This window comes from Sphaeramia orbicularis, chromosome 24 (assembly GCF_902148855.1).
Source record: "Sphaeramia orbicularis chromosome 24, fSphaOr1.1, whole genome shotgun sequence".
In the NCBI taxonomy this organism is placed as follows: Eukaryota; Metazoa; Chordata; class Actinopteri; order Kurtiformes; family Apogonidae; genus Sphaeramia; species Sphaeramia orbicularis.
In genome coordinates, this window is record NC_043979.1 from 46,718,164 (window position 1) to 46,735,747 (window position 17,584).

The following is a 17,584-nucleotide window of genomic DNA, read 5'->3' on the forward strand; positions in this document are numbered from 1 at the left end:
AAATAAAAGTCATCATCCATAGCTCAGTCCATCCATCCATCCATCCATCCATTCGGCTGTATAAATAAACCTTCTACATCGGGGTATGTAATTATATATGTTATGAAAATGAAAACAAAAATTCCAAAAGGACACCTGAAACCTGAAACTGAAAAGACAATCCAACCAAACACACAAAGACAATAAAACAGCTTGAACTGATGCCTGAATAGTGGTTCACCATCACTGACACCTTGCCCCCCCCGCCCCCCCCCCCCCCCCACAGGCACACACACACTCACACATACACACAGAAAACACTAATCAAATATGAGAATTGATAACGGATCAGGCTATAAGTGGAATGCTGACGGTGGCTGGTCTGAGTTAATCCCATCGATGGCCACGTCTGTCACAGCCTGTGTCAGATGAAACACACGCCCTTTAAAAGTGTTCAAAGAAGAAAGCCTTCCTCAAGCTCAGCTGCCATCGACTGGGGCTAAAGTTAAAGGTTAGAGCCGTGTAAAAACCCCAACATGTGACGGCGGTGATTCCGACCGTGACGGACGGTGAGGGATGAGGTGTGAAGGCGTGAACGCAGACCGTGGACGGTAACGCCTCCGCCTTCTCGTCTCCTCAGCTCGATGCCTTGGCGTCCTTGGGGGACTTTGCATAAATGACAGCGGTCGCGGCGGATCGATACGGCGACGCCAAACGCCACAAATTTCATCTGTCAGCTGTGGGAAAGTCACAGCTGAGAAACTCCACGGAGACTTTTGCGAAGCCTCGTACAGCTGCTCCGTGACCAGACGACTGCCGCTGTCAAAAACACCAAAAAATACTGAGAATGTTCGCTGAACTTTTTAACTTTTATTCTATTTCCCAGAAGTGGGTGTTTATTATTATCTATGCAAACCCACTGTGTGTCCTAACACTATCGCAGCGATCTAACAACACTACAGGAGTTTTTTTGTAGGTTTTATACCAGGGCTGTCAGAGGCATTCTAGATCAGTTCCATATTCAGCTAAATTTGATCTGCGTGGGCCGGACCAGACAAATACTTACATAATAACCTATAAATAATGACAACTCCAATTTTTGTCTTTGTTTTAGTGCAAAAAAAACCCCCATTAACCCTGTCATGCACTGCCCCCTCCAGTGGACATTTCTTCTCCAGCTGTTCTCTTGTAGATTCATGGGTTAGTGTTTTAGTTCCACATCATGCAACACAGTGGAGGCTTATACATCATCCCATAAACTGCAATTCATTCCATACTGTAACTTTACTGGTTTGATTGGTTCTTGATTGGAAATCAATTGTTAATTGTTTGTTTTTTTTTTTGCATATTATCTCCATGAAGTGAGTAATAACTAGATTAGAAGATGTTCAAATGTGAGAGAACATCAGATTAGCGGCTTAAACAGGGTTTCATTTCACTTGTTTTCAGATCACTTTATGATATTGGGTTTTAAATACTGTTTCTCTTTGCTTCAAGAATAAAATCCATGGTGTAGCTGAGTGGACATTTTTGAAATCTATGAAAAAAAAACCCAAAAAACCTCAATCTCTTTGTTTTTTTTTCATGCCTACGGAGGGATAAAAACACTCAAAAAAAACAAAAAAAAACTCAACTAAGGTTCTCATTAATCATGCATGAAAGGGTTAAATTATGAAAATACTATACTTTTATAAACTATCCAAAAAAAAAAAAAACGAAAAAAAATGAAATTTAAATTAAAAAACGTAAGAAAATTTAGTGCAATTTAACAATATTATTCCTCCACTTCTCATTAGTCCATGTGCATTCTGGATCAGATCTACAGACACTAAACACTGAGGAACAGGAAGAAAAAACTGTTCAAATTGTGCTGAATTTTCTTTGACATTTCAGGTTGTTCATATTTGTTCAGGTTATTCACATTTTATTGTTACAGGATAGTTTGTAAATGTACATATTTTCATAATTAATGTTATTTTTTGCACTAAAACAAAGAAAAAAAATTACGGTTGTTAATTCTACATTTTTTGGGCTTAATTCAAGATTTTTTTTACTTAATTGAGGATTTTTTTTTGCTTAATTCAAGATTTTTTGCTAAATTTGAGATTTTTTTTTTTTGCTTTAATTGAAGATTTTTTTTTTTGGCTTTATTCAAGATTTTGCCTTAATTCAAGCTTTTTTTTTTTTTTTTTTGCTTAATTCAATTCAAGACTGTGGAATTTTGCACTTAAGCAAAAACATCCCAGGGCTGAACTGGACCCTTTGGTGGGCCACATTTGGCCCCCGTGGCCGCATGTTTGACACCCCTGTTTTATACATTCATTAAGACACAACGTTAGCGAGAACCAAGGTTATAATTAAGGATTTAACGATTGGAAATTTCATATCATAGTTACTGTGACCAAATTATCACGGTTATTATTATTATTGCGGTAAGCTGAAAAGAAAGAAAGAAAACTGTCCACCACAAAGGACTTCCATAAAAATTTTAAAAAACTGCATCTGAAAAAAGTGTTGCATCATGATGGTTTCCAATGGAGGCACTGATCAATAAAAGAAAACAAAAACGCGGGTACTCTCGCTGACATTTCCTGGTCTTTGGAGGTTAAGAAAGAAAGAAAATTGTTCAAAATACACTGTTTTATCGTCACTTCCAAATTCCTTGCAATCTGTTGCCATTTTGTTCCATTTTCGACTTATCCCCCCCGCTACTATTATTGCTGCTGATCATAGTCTTTTTTTACAGAAACGTAAAAATAACTATACTTTAACGCCGTGCTTCGTCTGTGATAACGTATCTGTGCTGATTTGTTGCTGCCGCTCCAAAGCGAAAATAAACAGTTTATTCAGAGCTCATGTGTCTCTGAGGGTGGTGGTGGTGGTGGTGGTGGTGGTGGGGGTATTATGACCGGTGAGGAGTGATCTACTGTGAATGTGGTTCAGGTCAGAGTAGGTCCAGTGTAGACTGAAAACAGGCGTACAGCACCGCTTCAGCGCTGAGGTCGTCTCACACACATTGATCTGATCCCTCCAGCGTCCAGCGCATTTATGGGAGGAACAGGAGGATTACTGACCCGATATCAGACTGAGGCAAAAGCAACTGGAAGTGTAGAAGAAGGGGAACATCCAGGAGGGTTTTCACATTTGAATAATTAGTACAACAGGAAGAACGGGGAAAATCTACAACTGTATAATCTGTGTGTGATGGACGGACCTCCTGGGAGAACAGGCTCAGACACACGCTTCATCTGGACTACGGTGACATAATTTACATGAACGCTGCTTCTTTTACACTGGGGACTCCATGAAACAGTATGTGGACAAAAGTATGTGGACACGTTGAATTCAGATGTTCTTTTCTAACACAGGCCTGGGATACAAAATAATAATGACTAATAGGGATGGGAATCGAGAACTGGTTCTTTTTGAGAACCGGTTCCCAGTAGCTCGACTCCTTGGAATCGTTTACCTGCCTCCTTAACGATTCTGCTTATGGATTCCACCTTCATTGTGCATGCACGATGGACGTCACACGTACGCTGCATTGTTTTGGTCAGAACGTAGACAACATGGTGTTGAGGGCAGAACCGGTCTAAACAGACCACACCAGGTCCAAACAGACCCGACCAGGTCCAAACAGACCACACCAGGTCCAAACAGACCACACCCAGGTCTAAACAGACCACACCAGGTCCAAACAGACCACACCAGGTCCCAAACAGACCACACCAGGTCCAAACAGACCAGACCAGGTCCAAACAGACCACACCAGGTCTAACAGATCACACCAGGTCTAAACAGACCCCACACCAGGTCCAAACAGACCACCCAGGTCTAAAACAGACACACCAGGTCCAAACAGATCACAACCAGGTCTAAACAGACCACACCAGGTCCAACAGACCACACCAGGTCCAAACAGACCACACCAGGTCCAAACAGACCAAGCCAGGTCTAAACAGACCACACCTGTCAAACAGACCACACCAGGTCTAACAGACCAGACCAGGTCTAAACAGACCAGACCAGGTCTAAAACGACCACACCATGTCTAAACGACCACACCAGGTCCAAACAGACCACACCAGGTCCAACACAGACCAGACCAGGTCTAAACAGACAACACCAGGTCCAAACAGACCAGACCAGGTCTAAACCAGACCACACCAGGTCCAAACAGACCAGACCAGGTCTAAACAGACCAGAAACCAGGTCCAAACAGACCACACCAGGTCCAAACAGACCACACCAGGTCTAAACAGACCACACCAGGTCCAAACAAACACACCAGGTCCAAACAGACCAGACCAGGTCTAAACAGACCACACCAGTCCAAACAGACCAGACCAGGTCTAAACAGACCACACCAGGTCTAAACAGACCAGACCAAGGTCCAAACAGACCACACCAGGTCTAAACAGACCCGACCAGGTCCAACAGACCACACCACTGTCTAAACAGACCAGACCAGGTCTAAACAGACCAGACCAGGTCTAAAACGACCACACCAGGTCCAAACAGACCACACCAGGTCCTAACAGACCAGACCAGGTCTAAACAGACCACACCAGGTCTAAACAGACCACACCAGGTCTAAACAGACCACACCAGGTCCAAACAGACCACAACCAGGTCCAAACAGACCAGACCAGGTCTAAACAGACCAGACCAGGTCCAAACAGACCACACCAGGTCCAAACAGAACACACCAGGTCTAAACAGACCACACCAGGTCCAAACAAACCACACCAGGTCCAAACAGACCAGACCAGGTCTAAACAGACCACACCAGGTCCAAACAGAACCAGACCAGGTCTAAAAACAGACCACACCAGGTCTAAACAGACCAGACCAGGTCCAAACAGACCACACCAGGTCTAAACAGACCAGACCAGGTCCAAACAGACCACACCAGTCCACTGAACACTGTCAAAGCTTCCATGTCTTCTAAAGTGGAATCCCTCCAGTATCCTCAAACATTTGTCCACAGCATGTGAATCATTTGATTGTATTATTGATTCTTTCTTAGCGGTGCTTGTGAATGTAGCGGCAGAGTGAACACCAGGCCGGTTCTGGTTCTGGTGTGGGCAACAAACGTCGTAACTTCTCAAATACAAGTTTCTGAAGTAAGAAGGGAAAGGAAATGAGGTGACCAACAACGGGAGACGAGCCGAGTTGAACCGGTTCCACGTAGTAGAAATGCAGCAAATAGAGGAATTAGTAAAGAGTCTGTAGTTTCACTTTCACTGTACGCCCCCCCACCACACCCCCCCCCAGACCAGGCGTCATCTGTTCTTATTATTAGTTTCATACTGTATATGTTCTATTTTCTGTGCAGATGGAAATAAACAGACAGTTAATGCAAACACACCTGTTTGTACTCTTTATTCCCTCACCCAATGAGAATCGATAAGGAATTGGATAGATAAGCAATATCGATAATGGAATCGGAATCGTTAAAGTCTTAACGATTCCCATCCCTAATGATTAATGACAGAATATAGTTTTCTGGTGGGATAAATATTGCATTGGTTAGTTTGGGTTAAATTGAGGCATTCTGAAATCCAAGATAATGGAGATGTTTTGCTCTTTTTTAATATTATTTATTATTTTGTGGGTGTTTTATTCCTTTTTGTTCATTTTATTAATTCATCTATATAAACCCAGTGTCTCCATCCACTGTCATTGATCCAACTCCATGGGTTTTACTGGTGAATCAATGTTGTAGAAGATGACGGTGTTTCCATGGTAACTACGGAGCCTCTGAACGTCCAAATGGGTCATATCTGATGACCATGAAAAGATGAAAAACTGTAAAAAAAACTGTTACACCAATTGACATGTATGTAACAGTTATTAAACATTCCAGATGAGCAGATGCTTTTGGGTCATGTCTGGGTTCAGATGGTGTCTGATGGGCTGACGGTAAATGTTCTGTTCTTGAATCAGTGGATAAACACTGACAAACACAGACGAAAAGTTTCCTGTTTTCAACAACAAGACGGTCGAACAGCCTCAGCGGATCTAATGACTCTGAACAAACCCAGAATGAACACACACACACACACACACACACACACGCTGCTCATCCCTCACATGGAGGCTGATGAGGCTTTGATCATAATGACGACCATCTCAGCACCTTTAACTCCACTTTGGTGTCTGGAACAGTTGTGTCCTGTCAGTGTGAGTCCATAACAGGTGGAAACACAGAAACAGCCGAAATATCAGAAATATGAGACTGAACAATGGACTGGACATGGATGGAAGCTGTTTTAACCCTTTAGATGCAGAAGTGGGTCCAAATGACTCACTGAGGTGGATTTATTATAATACCTTTGTAAGGAAAAGCTGTTAGTATTTCATACTGACATCATGCCATCTACATTTTAACCTACAATTTATAGCCTAGTTGTGGTGAAGTTGTAGTTTTTGTATTTCTACCCCTACCTAGCTATTTATGTACATTTCTTTAATTATCACATTGATAATATTGTCTAGTACATATTGGACAAATGACTGTTGTAATATTGTTTTAGTACATATAACTGGTACATATATGTGTGTGTGTGTGTGTGTGTGTGTGTGTGGTTATATATATATATAATAATATTATATATAATATCTCCTAAGACTCAGAAAAGAGTTTCACAGCTTTATACAAAAAAAAAACTGTCCACCTCAAAGGACATTACATAAAAAAATGCATCTAAAAAAATGTTGCATCATGATGTTTCCAATATCAGCAATTATTTAATTAAAAAAACAAAAAAAACCTTGTACTTTCCTGGGTCTCAGGAGGATCTATGTATATGTATAAACTCTTTTCTGGGTCTTAGGAGATGCTATTTTTATATTTATTTTACTTTATTAGTTATACTTGCACTTAGGGCTGTGCAATTAATCGAAATTCAATTACGATTTCAATTATTACACGCAACGATTACAAAAATTATGTAATCGAGAAAAAACGATTATTAATTTTGAGTCGTTTTAATTCATGCGCACGCAAGCTACCATGAGCTGCTCTGCCCCGCCCCCCTCTAAGCTACTGCTGCCTGCTAGCCGGCAGGTCCACCCCAAGAGGAAAGTTGTACCTAGCGGTCTGGAAAAATAGCAGGAGAATCACAGCAGAAGTGCTTGGTAAACAAAAAGGCAAGTCCAATTCAATTGTATGGAATCACTTTGGGTTTGATGAAGAAGACGAAGAGCAAAACACATCACGTGCAAAAAGTGTTTCGTAGTTGTGTCCGCACCGACCGCTAACACAACAAACCTTTGTAACCATCTAAAGTTTAACCACCGCCACCTTATCATAATCTTATGAAAAACTAAAACACATAAAACAACTTCGTCCGCAATGCAGTCTTCAGTTTCCGAATCTCTTTACGCTGCAACTCCCGTATTAACCTAACCCTAACCCGTATAACCCTAACGTATGTATTCTAGATGGCTGATGTATACAGAAGGCCTGAACTGAAACCTCACAGCATGCCACTGAATTTACTATGTTTCATACTACACTGAACATACTTGAATTTATAATTTGCACTTTACGTGAGTTTTTTTTTTTTTTTTATTGCTACAGTTCTATGTCAACTCTATAGCAGTTTAATTCCAGTGCACTATTTATTTACAAAAGGAAACATACTTGAATTTACAGTACACTTATTTGCATTCAAAGATTTTTTTGTTTCATACAAAAGTGAAAATACTTTGTTTTAATGGTTAAAAGCTTTTTATGTTTAAAGAGTATATTTTACATTGCTTTGCAAGAAAAAAATAAACAACTTTAAGGTTAACAAATAATCGTTTTTAATAATCGTGATTTCAATTATTACTAAAATAATCGTGATTATTTTTTTCTATAATCAAGCAGCCCTACTTGCACTACTGTAACACTTAGTGGGATTAATAAAATATTCTGATTCAGTTTTTTACTCTATATTTGGGTCAAAATGACCTGCATTGATTTTCAGTGATATTTCATCTGAACCTGTGATTCATTCAACAGTAAAACCGAAGGACTCAGTCACTAAATGGATGTTGACACTGTTCTACTATATATTATATCTATACATTACATCCTGTATATACTTTGCATTTCCAATTTTACAAATATTTAAAAAGAAACCTTTTAAAATTGTAAAAAATAAATAAATAAAAAAATTCAGACATGAAATCATTCTTTTGTGGGCCAAAATATTCTACAAATGATTATTTTTCACAGGACAAAACTGGCACTGAAACTCATATAAACTCATGATAAATGCCACGGGTCATTATCTGTTTATTCATTATTGTCTGAGTGGAGGGTCCAGACACTGGTGCATCTAAGGGTTAACAAACTGTCAAACACAAAACCACTAAACTCTGCCATCGTGTGTTGCAGTCGGTCTGCAGTTCCAGTTTCACAGACGAGGGTTTAGTTTGAACACTGTCAGCGAACCACATGTGACTTCTGTCAGTGGAGGCAGAGTATCGATTTGTGCACACTGGGGGATAGAATCGTTAACCGAGTGGAAGGAGGGCGACTGGAGACGCAGTGTTTAATTGGTACAACAGCAGCTATGGGCTTGTCATTTGAGCGGCAGAACCTTTTTAGAGACGATGACTGGTAGAGGGTAATCAGTTTAGTGGCAAACCGGTTTAACAGGCAATTAACGTCATCATTACTGCTGTACACAAACACTGACATGTTTTCACACTTTTTCTCTGTTTGACGATGGACTGCGCTTTAACCCTTGAAATAGGGGGTCAAACATACGGCCCGTGGCCCAAAACCGGGACGAAAAAGAGTCTAATCCAGGCCGTGGGTCAAATTAGCAAAAATTACACTGAAGATATGAACAGTCAGGGGATGTCGAGTACAATAACAGCATAATAACCTATAAATAATAACAACTACAAATGTTTCTCTTTGCTTTAGTGCAAAAAAAAAAAACATTAAAAAAAAATATTTACATTAACAAACTATTCTTTAACAATAAAATGAGTATAACCTCCCACAATGTTACCAATTCATATCAGAAAAGATATGTAATTTGTTAAAAATGGAATAAAGATATGTGTTTAAATAAATAAATAAATAAATAACCTGAACAAATATGAACAACCTGAAATGTTTAAAGAAAATTAAGTGCAATTTTACACTTAAATGTTTTGCTCCTTTGTATTTCTGATCTGTAATGAATGTGTATAAACGACAAGTTGAGGCAGAATATTATTAAAATTGCATTTTTTTTTAAAGAAATGTCAGTTTTGTTCAGGTTATTCATGTCACTTTCCTAACTTTGCACTAAAACAAAGAGAAAAATGTACATTACACTATGAAAATATTCAGATTTCAAACTATCCTTTCACAATAAAAGTTGAATAACCTGAACAAATATGAACAGCGTGAAATTTGTGAGAAAAACCCATTCAATTTGACCAATATTCTGCCTGTTTTTAAATGTCTGATGTATTTTTAGACCCACTGTGTTCTGTAAGTTGTGTTAATATTAAGCCAAGCCATAATATTGTTTGTTAATTAACATAATTGTACGTATTTTTTAAAATAAATTTCAGTTTTGTACACGGTTGCTCAGGTAATTTTGACTTTTTTCACACTAAGAGAAACAATGGGCTGATTACACTGGGTAACAAAACAATGTTTTTTGCAAGTTGTCTAGGTTTTTTCAACAGAATTCGGACCATTTTGCACCGCTAAATCCAAAATGACATCTGTTTTTCTCAGTCAGGTCAGGTTTTTGTGCTAATTTGATTTTGAAAAATTTGATCTTCTCACAAAATTGATGACATTTTTGTGACTTTATCAGTTGATTTTTTATATAGTTCTCATCCCAAATAGGTTTTAAGAGAAAAAAAATCATTTTCTAACAGGATTCCTGTTAGGTACAATGGTGTATTCAGCGCAGATGTAGCAGAATACGTCAGGTTTATTTTTGCAAGATCTTCTAGTCGAAGCCATTTCATTCACCTGTAATTTTAAAAAAAACATTCATCATAAATTGGCAAAAGTAAAATCTTCAGAACTCGTTTATTGCAAGAAATATGAAAGAATTTTGTATCATATGATGTAAAAATGCCCATAAATGTAAGCAAAAATGTTCAAAAGCCAATATGTAGCATAGTTCAGAAAGTTGACCTGATTGAGCAAAATTAATGTGAGTTTTGGATTCAGCACCAAAATGATCCTAAATCAGCTCAAAAAAGTGAAACAATACATTTGTTGTTGACCAGTGATATTTATAGGTTTTCATTCTTATCATTTCTCTGGTTTGACGCCCCTGCCTTAAAACCTTGGCTCTACTTGAGGAAAAGTCGCCTCCGTCAGCAGTTTTAACGCATTTCCATTCATGATAAATCCTTCCGCTTCCTTTCGCCGCACGGTTAAATGTGTTTTAGAGTTTTTACGGTTCAAACGTGGCATTTTATACCCACATTTTGTCAACCCTGACGATCCGTCCTGTTCATTCCAGATGAGAGAGCGGCACAAAGTGGAGTTGAAGTGCATTAAACTGTGGGCAGCTGTGGTTCAGGACGGAGACTGAGTGGTTCAGCCACGAACGGCAGAGTTCGAGGTTCAACTGCAGCTCTGTTTATGCATCACACACTCTGGTTTGTACAAAACCACTGTGCAAACAGATACACGGCACCGGCCTGGGTTTGGATTTGTCTGCTGCGAAAAGAAGCTTAGTTTCATGGTTGTATGTGTGAAATATAGGATCAGGTAATCATCAAGAAATGTGCGCACTGTAAAAACTACAGCTGCAGAAATGCATAGAAATGCAGAGTTAATGGTAGTAAATGCACAATAAACTACGTAATAAAAAGCAACCAAAAAATGTAGTGGAAGTTAATGGGTAAGCTAGTTACTACATGTATTTGTAAAGCTAAATACTAAAAAACAAAAAAATGTGTTTAAGTATTAAAATATTTCAATCTTTAACCCATAAAGACCCAAAAAGCCACCGGTAACCAAAACCATCGACTGATCTAAACTGTTTAATACCTGTTGACTCAATAATCCTATTAATCCATGTCAATAATTGGTGTAAAATACAGTTCTTCATCTTTTCATGGTCATCAGATATGACCCATTTGGACGTTCAGAGGCTATGTAGTTACCGTGGAAACACCGTCATCTTCTACAACATTAATTCACCAGTAAAACCCATGGAGTTGGATCAATGACAGTGGATGGAGACACTGGGTTTATATCGATTAATAAATAAAATGACCAAGAATGAATAAAACACCCACAAAATAATAAATAATGTCGAAAAAAATAAGCCAAACATTTACTAAAATAAAGTAAAAAGGACAAAATAAGCAGCAAAATGATTAAAAACAGCCAAAGTAATGAATAAAATGAACAAAAATGAATAATAAATCTGCAACATAATAAGTAACATGAAAAATAATCCACAAACTGAAGTAATTTGAACAACAAAAACTAAAAAAAAGGGCAACAAAATGAAGAAAAACAAGTAAAATAATGAATGAAATGAACAAAATGAACACAAGTGAATAAGAAAATGTACAAAATAATAAATAACATGGATGAAATAAGCCAAAAAAACAAAAAAAAAGAACAAAATCAATTCAGTTTTCTCTGTTTTTGATATAAAATCCCTTAACTTTACTCTGAGCTTTAACCCTTTCACATCTAAACGATCAGTAAAATAAATGTAGGAAAATGCCTAATTTTCCCTGAAAAAAATGCAAAACACAATAATAAATGGTGATAAATTTTTTAAGAAAGGTTAAATATGGAGAAAAACTCATTTAGAAACTGCCACAAAAGTAGCGCTGGGCCTTTATGGGTTAAACCGTCTGTCCAACAATTCTTTTCAGTGTAGTTTAGTGATGGGTAACAGGTTAATAAAAGCTAATAAAGTGAAAGCTAATAAAGGCAACAGTAAAATAAAACACAAAAAATGCACTTTGGTAAAACATACTGAAGTATAAATAAATAAATAAATAAATGTTGATCAACAGTAAAAAATGTGGTATAATAAACAATGTTGCAAATAATATAATATAATGATCAAATTATAAAACTTAAAATAAATTATCTTAAACTGCAGCAATGACCGTGTTTATTTCGCTTTTATTAACATTTATAGTCATATTAATAGATATATATATTCAGAAAGCCTGACTCAATTCCAATTTCACTTTTATTTACCGCCATTTTATGAACCTGTGTTTTCTATATGTACATGTGTCATTTTAATTGTGTTTTATTTATTTGATTTACTTTTAACAACTTTGTACGGGGACCTTGAGTGTCCTGAAAGGCGCCTATGATAAAATGTATTATTATTATTATTATTATAATAAAGGTAACAAACATCTTAGAGTGGTTAATTAAGGCCTTTTTGAATATTAACTATCATTTATTCATAAAAATACTAAAAAAGAAACCGTTCATCTTGTTGCCACTTTGCACTAATTCATCAAACGACACCATTTAAAACTTCATTCATCTACTCAGGTTTTTCCTTTAATTTGTCACTCCTCTGTCAATTTAAAGACAAATACACGAGCGAAAACGGTCCGATTTCTCACTCGATGGTTAATTATTCGCCTCGTTCGTCTTAAGCGACAAAAAATAAGACTCTATCGACCCAAAAAAAAGAAGAAAAAAAAGCAATTAACATTCTATTTATTCGACACGTGTTTGATGGAGGAAAACAGAGGAACGGTGTTTAACTCGTTTGTCAATCTTCATTTTGTCTTCGATCTAATTTTCCTTCGTTATAATGACTTCAATTTATGAGACCATGATGAGTTCCTGAGCCGCGCTGAGGTTTCGGACCATGTAATTATCTTTACCTCATTATCCTTTAATCATTCACTAATTAGAAATTTAATATCTCATTTCATTAGAGTCCTGAATTAGGGATTCCTGGTAAATGGACATTGTGATATATACGCATATGTATCTATATTTTTTTTTTTTATCTAAAAGTGTCATGAATATGATCTGAAATGGGCCAGAGCAGTAGAATAATAATATAATAACCTAGAATTAATGGAAACTTTAAACTTTGATCTCTGATTTAGTGGAAAACCAGTAAAATTACAGGATGAAAATGTTTATAACTAGAAATTATCCTTAAAAAAAAACAAATTTTACTGAAATTTCTTCGAAAATAGCATAATAACCTAACATCATAATAATAATAATAATAATAACTTAATTTTTTTTCTTGGTTTAAAGTGGAAAAAAGTGAAACTACAATATGAAAATGTTTCCATTTACAAAGTCTCCTTAAAAATGTGAACAAAATGAACAACCTGAAATTTCTTCAGTAAAATAAGTGCAATTTTAGTCGTGATACACTTATCTTTCATGTATTTACACTGATGAACATATTCTTTAGTGTTTTTATTTTCTCTTTTGTGTTCTTTTTATTTATCATTTTTAATCTTGAAAATTAAAATGCAGTTTAATGTACAAATCTTGTAAAAGGAGAATAAAATGAGCAAAATGCTTGGAAAAGTAAGGGAAAAATGACCCCAAAAAAAACTTGAATTATGGCATAAAAGTGAAAAAATCCTTCTAAACTGAGGAAAAAATTTGCAAAATACTGGAAAACTGAGTAAAATTCATCATTTCATAACATCCAGAACCCTGTATTTAGTCTGTTCCTCAACCTAAAAACACTAAAGAATAAATATATAGACTATGTACATATAGAAGACAGCCATTTTATTTATTTATTTATTTATTTATTTTTACACCAGTTATTGACATGTACTGATAGTTTTAGTGGATCAGCAGGTCTGAAACAGTTTAGGTCAGTAGATGGTTTTTTGGTTTTTAAGGGTTAACAGAATAAAAACAGGATTATGGATGTTATGAAATGATGAATTTTCCTCATTTTTTAAGTATTTTGCAAATTTTTTCCTCAACTTTGAAGGATTTTGTTCACCTTTATCCCACATTTTAAGGTTTTTTGGGTCATTTTTCACTTATTTTGCTCATTTTATTCTCATTTTAATAGTTTTGTACATTTTACCTTATGATTAATTGAGGTCAAACTGTATTTTATACCATTCACATGTATTAATAGAATTAATGGATCAACAGGTATTAAACAGTTTAGGTCAGTAGATGGTTTTGGTTTTTGAGGGTGAACAGAATAAATACAGGAGATGAATGATTTATTTATTTACTCCCCCGCCCATTTTTCATGTATTTGCTAATTCTTTCCTCAATTTAGAAGGATTTCTTCACTTTTATGCCATAATTCAAGGTTTTTGGGGTCATTTTTCACATATTTTGCTCATTTTATTCTCATTTTACAAGATTTGTACATTTTACCTTATGAATAATTGAGGTCAAACTGTATTTTACACCAATTATTTACATGTATTAATAGAATTAATGGATCAGCAGGTATTAAACAGTTTAAATGCTTTTGGTTTTTAAGGGTTAATAGAATAAATTCAGGGTTCTGGATGTTACGAAATGAGGAATTTTCCTCATTTTTCAAGTATTTTGAAAAATTTTCCTCAAGTTAGTCGGATTTCTTCACTTTTATGCCACTTTTTAAAATTTTTTGGGTGATTTTTCAAGTATTTTCCTGATTTTGTTCTCATTTTCCAAAATTTGTACTGTTTACCCTATGAATAATTGAAGTAAAACTGTATTTTACCCCAGTTATTGACATGTATTGATAGGATTAGTGGATCAACAGGTTAACAGACTACTTTTTTTCAAATATTTTACCCATTTTTCCTCAACTTAGAAGGATTTCTTCACTTTTATGCCACATTTCAAGGTTTTTTGGGCTCATTTCCCCCTTATTTTCCAAGTATTTTGCTCATTTTATTCTCATTTTACAAGATTTGTACATTTTACCCAAAGAATAATTGAAGTAATAGTGCATTTTACACCAATTATTCACATGTATTGATAGGATTAATGGATCAACAGGTGTTAAACAGTTTAGATCAGTGGATGGTTTAGTTTTTGAGGGTTCACAGAATAAACACGAAGTGATTTTTTTTTTTTTTTTTCATTTTTCAAGTATTTTGCAAATTTTTTCCTCAATTTAGAAGGATTTCTTCACTTTTATGCCATAATTTAAGGTTTTTTGGGTCATTTTCCCCTTATTTTCCAAGTATTTTGCTCATTTTATTCTCATTTCACAAGATTTGACCATTTTACCCTGTGAATAACTGAGGTCAAACTGCATTTTACACCAATTATTGACATGTATTGATCGGATTGGTGGATCACCAGGTCTTAAACAGTTTAGATCAGTAGATTTTTTTGGTTTTTAAGGGCGAACAGACCACTTTTATCAAATATTTTGCTTATTTTTCCTCCGTTTTGCTCCAGTTTCCTCCCTTCAACCAGACTTGGCAGCAGCGTCTTCAGCTGTTGGTTCGAAATGGTAACTTTCTTTCAGGATATTTAAATCAGTGTCGACCTTCGACTCTTCAGAGCGTCTGTGCGATGCTTTTCCACTTCTACGTGTTCCTCTCAGACCGTATTCAAGTTTCCTCCCAAGTCTAAGCCCCGCCCACCACGGCAGCACCGGCTCATTTCCACAGACTGAATATTCTGCATTTACAGGAACGAGTGTAACCAAGCAGACACGCAGATAGGACGGCTAATGACTTTAATTAGAATGTGTGCCTGGGATCTGCTCAGCTGTAAGGTGCACCTTAATCCGTCAGCTAATTATGGGATGTTCAGCGGGTGCATAAGCAGCGGCGCCCTGGAAATGAGTTTGAGCCGACGAGGAAACGCAAAGTTTGGCCTGAATTAAACGCAAACTGCCATGTGGGATCAGCCTGCTCAGCCCAGTTTAAGACCAGTTTAAGACCAGTTTAAGACCATTTTAAGTCCAGTTTAAGACCATTTTAAGTCCAGTTTAAGACCAGTTTCAGACCAGTTTAACACCAGTTTCAGACCAGTTTAAGACCAGTTTCAGCCCAGTTTAAGACTAGTTTCAGCCCAGTTTGAGCAACAGTTTCAGCACCAGTTTCCGCCCAGTTTAAGCCTAGTTTCAGACCAGTTTAAGACCATTTTAAGTCCAGTTTAAGACCAGTTTCAGACCAGTTTAACACCAGTTTCAGACCAGTTTAAGACCAGTTTCAGCCCAGTTTAAGACTAGTTTCAGCCCAGTTTGAGCAACAGTTTCAGCAACAGTTTCCGCCCAGTTTAAGCCCAGTTTCAGACCAGTTTAAGCCCAGTTTAAGCCTAGTTTCAGCCCAGTTTAGGACCAGTTTCAGCACCAGTTTCAGACCAGTTTTAGACCAGTTTCAGACCAGTTTAAGACCAGTTTCAGCACCGGTTTCAGACCAGTTTAAGACAAGTTTAAGACCAGTTTCAGCACAAGTTTCAGCACCAGTTAAAGACCAGTTTCAGACCAGTTTTAGACCAGTTTCAGACCAGTTTTAGACCAGTTTCAGACCAGTTTAAGACCAGTTTCAGACCAGTTTAAGACAAGTTTAAGACCAGTTTCAGCACAAGTTTCAGCACCAGTTAAAGACCAGTTTCAGACCAGTTTTAGACCAGTTTCAGACCAGTTTAACACCAGTTTGAGCAACAGTTTCAGCCCAGTTTTAGACCAGTGTCAGTCCAGTTTCAGCACCAGTTTCCGCCCAGTTTAAGCCCAGTTTCAGACCAGTTTACGCCCAGTTTCAGTCCCGTTTCAGCATCAGTTTCCACCCAGTTTCAGCCACAGTTTCAGCACCAGGTTCAGACCCAGAACCCGCACCAGCTCTGGGCTGACATGAAGCCTGCAGTGGAACTCAAACCCTGGTCTGTTGTGTCAAACACATGCAGTGCACTGGTGTTTTTCAGAAAAGCTCTAAATGCAAATGTTCTGTTTTGTCGGTTCCTGAATAAATCAAAAGGACTTTCACCACAGTTTAAGACACAACAACAGTTAAAAGGCTCCGATTTCACACTGACTTTGGACTGTGGAGCTTCTACAAGGAGAGTCTACACATATATACAGTATATATACACATAGAATGAATAGAATAGAATAGAATAGAATAGAACAGTAATGTCTGTGAAACATAATTTAAGGTTTAAGTTTTTACAGAGGACAGTTTGGCGTTACAGCATTAGATCCTGTTCTGATTAAATAAAAATATGTTCAGTATTTGCGCAAATATCTGGTGTAACCTTCTAGGAAATAACCTTAAAAAAAAAAGTAACAAAACAAACAACTTTTAAACAGTGTCATGATATATCATAATATATCGTATCGTGATCCTAGCATTGTGATTTGTATTGTATCGCCAGATTCTTGCCAATACACACCCCTACTAGTAACTGTAATAATAATAATAATAATAATAATGAATATATCTGTAAGTCAACACCATATTTACGATTGTCGCCATGTTTATGGAATGACTTCTTGTGTCATCTTGCGATCATAAATAAACAAATCATCGCATTTGTGATTTAATGGGAAAACCGACATTACGCACTTTTTTTCTCCGACATTTAGTAAATATTGGTAAAGTTTTGCGTAGATGTCCAGTGGAAAAGTGACTACTGATCTGACTGAGACGCAGTCTGTGTTTGGTGTCCGTTCCCTGTGCACTTCTGTCGTTC

At 36.8% G+C, this 17,584-nt stretch overlaps 1 protein-coding gene across 1 annotated transcript in view; it reads right to left on the reverse strand.

Moving 5' to 3' along the window:
• Positions 1-705: 705 nt before the first annotated feature.
• The window catches only part of LOC115414884 (protein FAM184A-like), a 53,060-nt gene continuing 36,181 nt past the window's right edge, over positions 706-17,584 (reverse strand). Inside the window, exon 5 of the mRNA XM_030128246.1 lies at positions 706-798. Within this exon, the coding sequence (XP_029984106.1) occupies positions 706-798 (93 nt within the window). The remainder of the gene's footprint in view (positions 799-17,584) is intronic.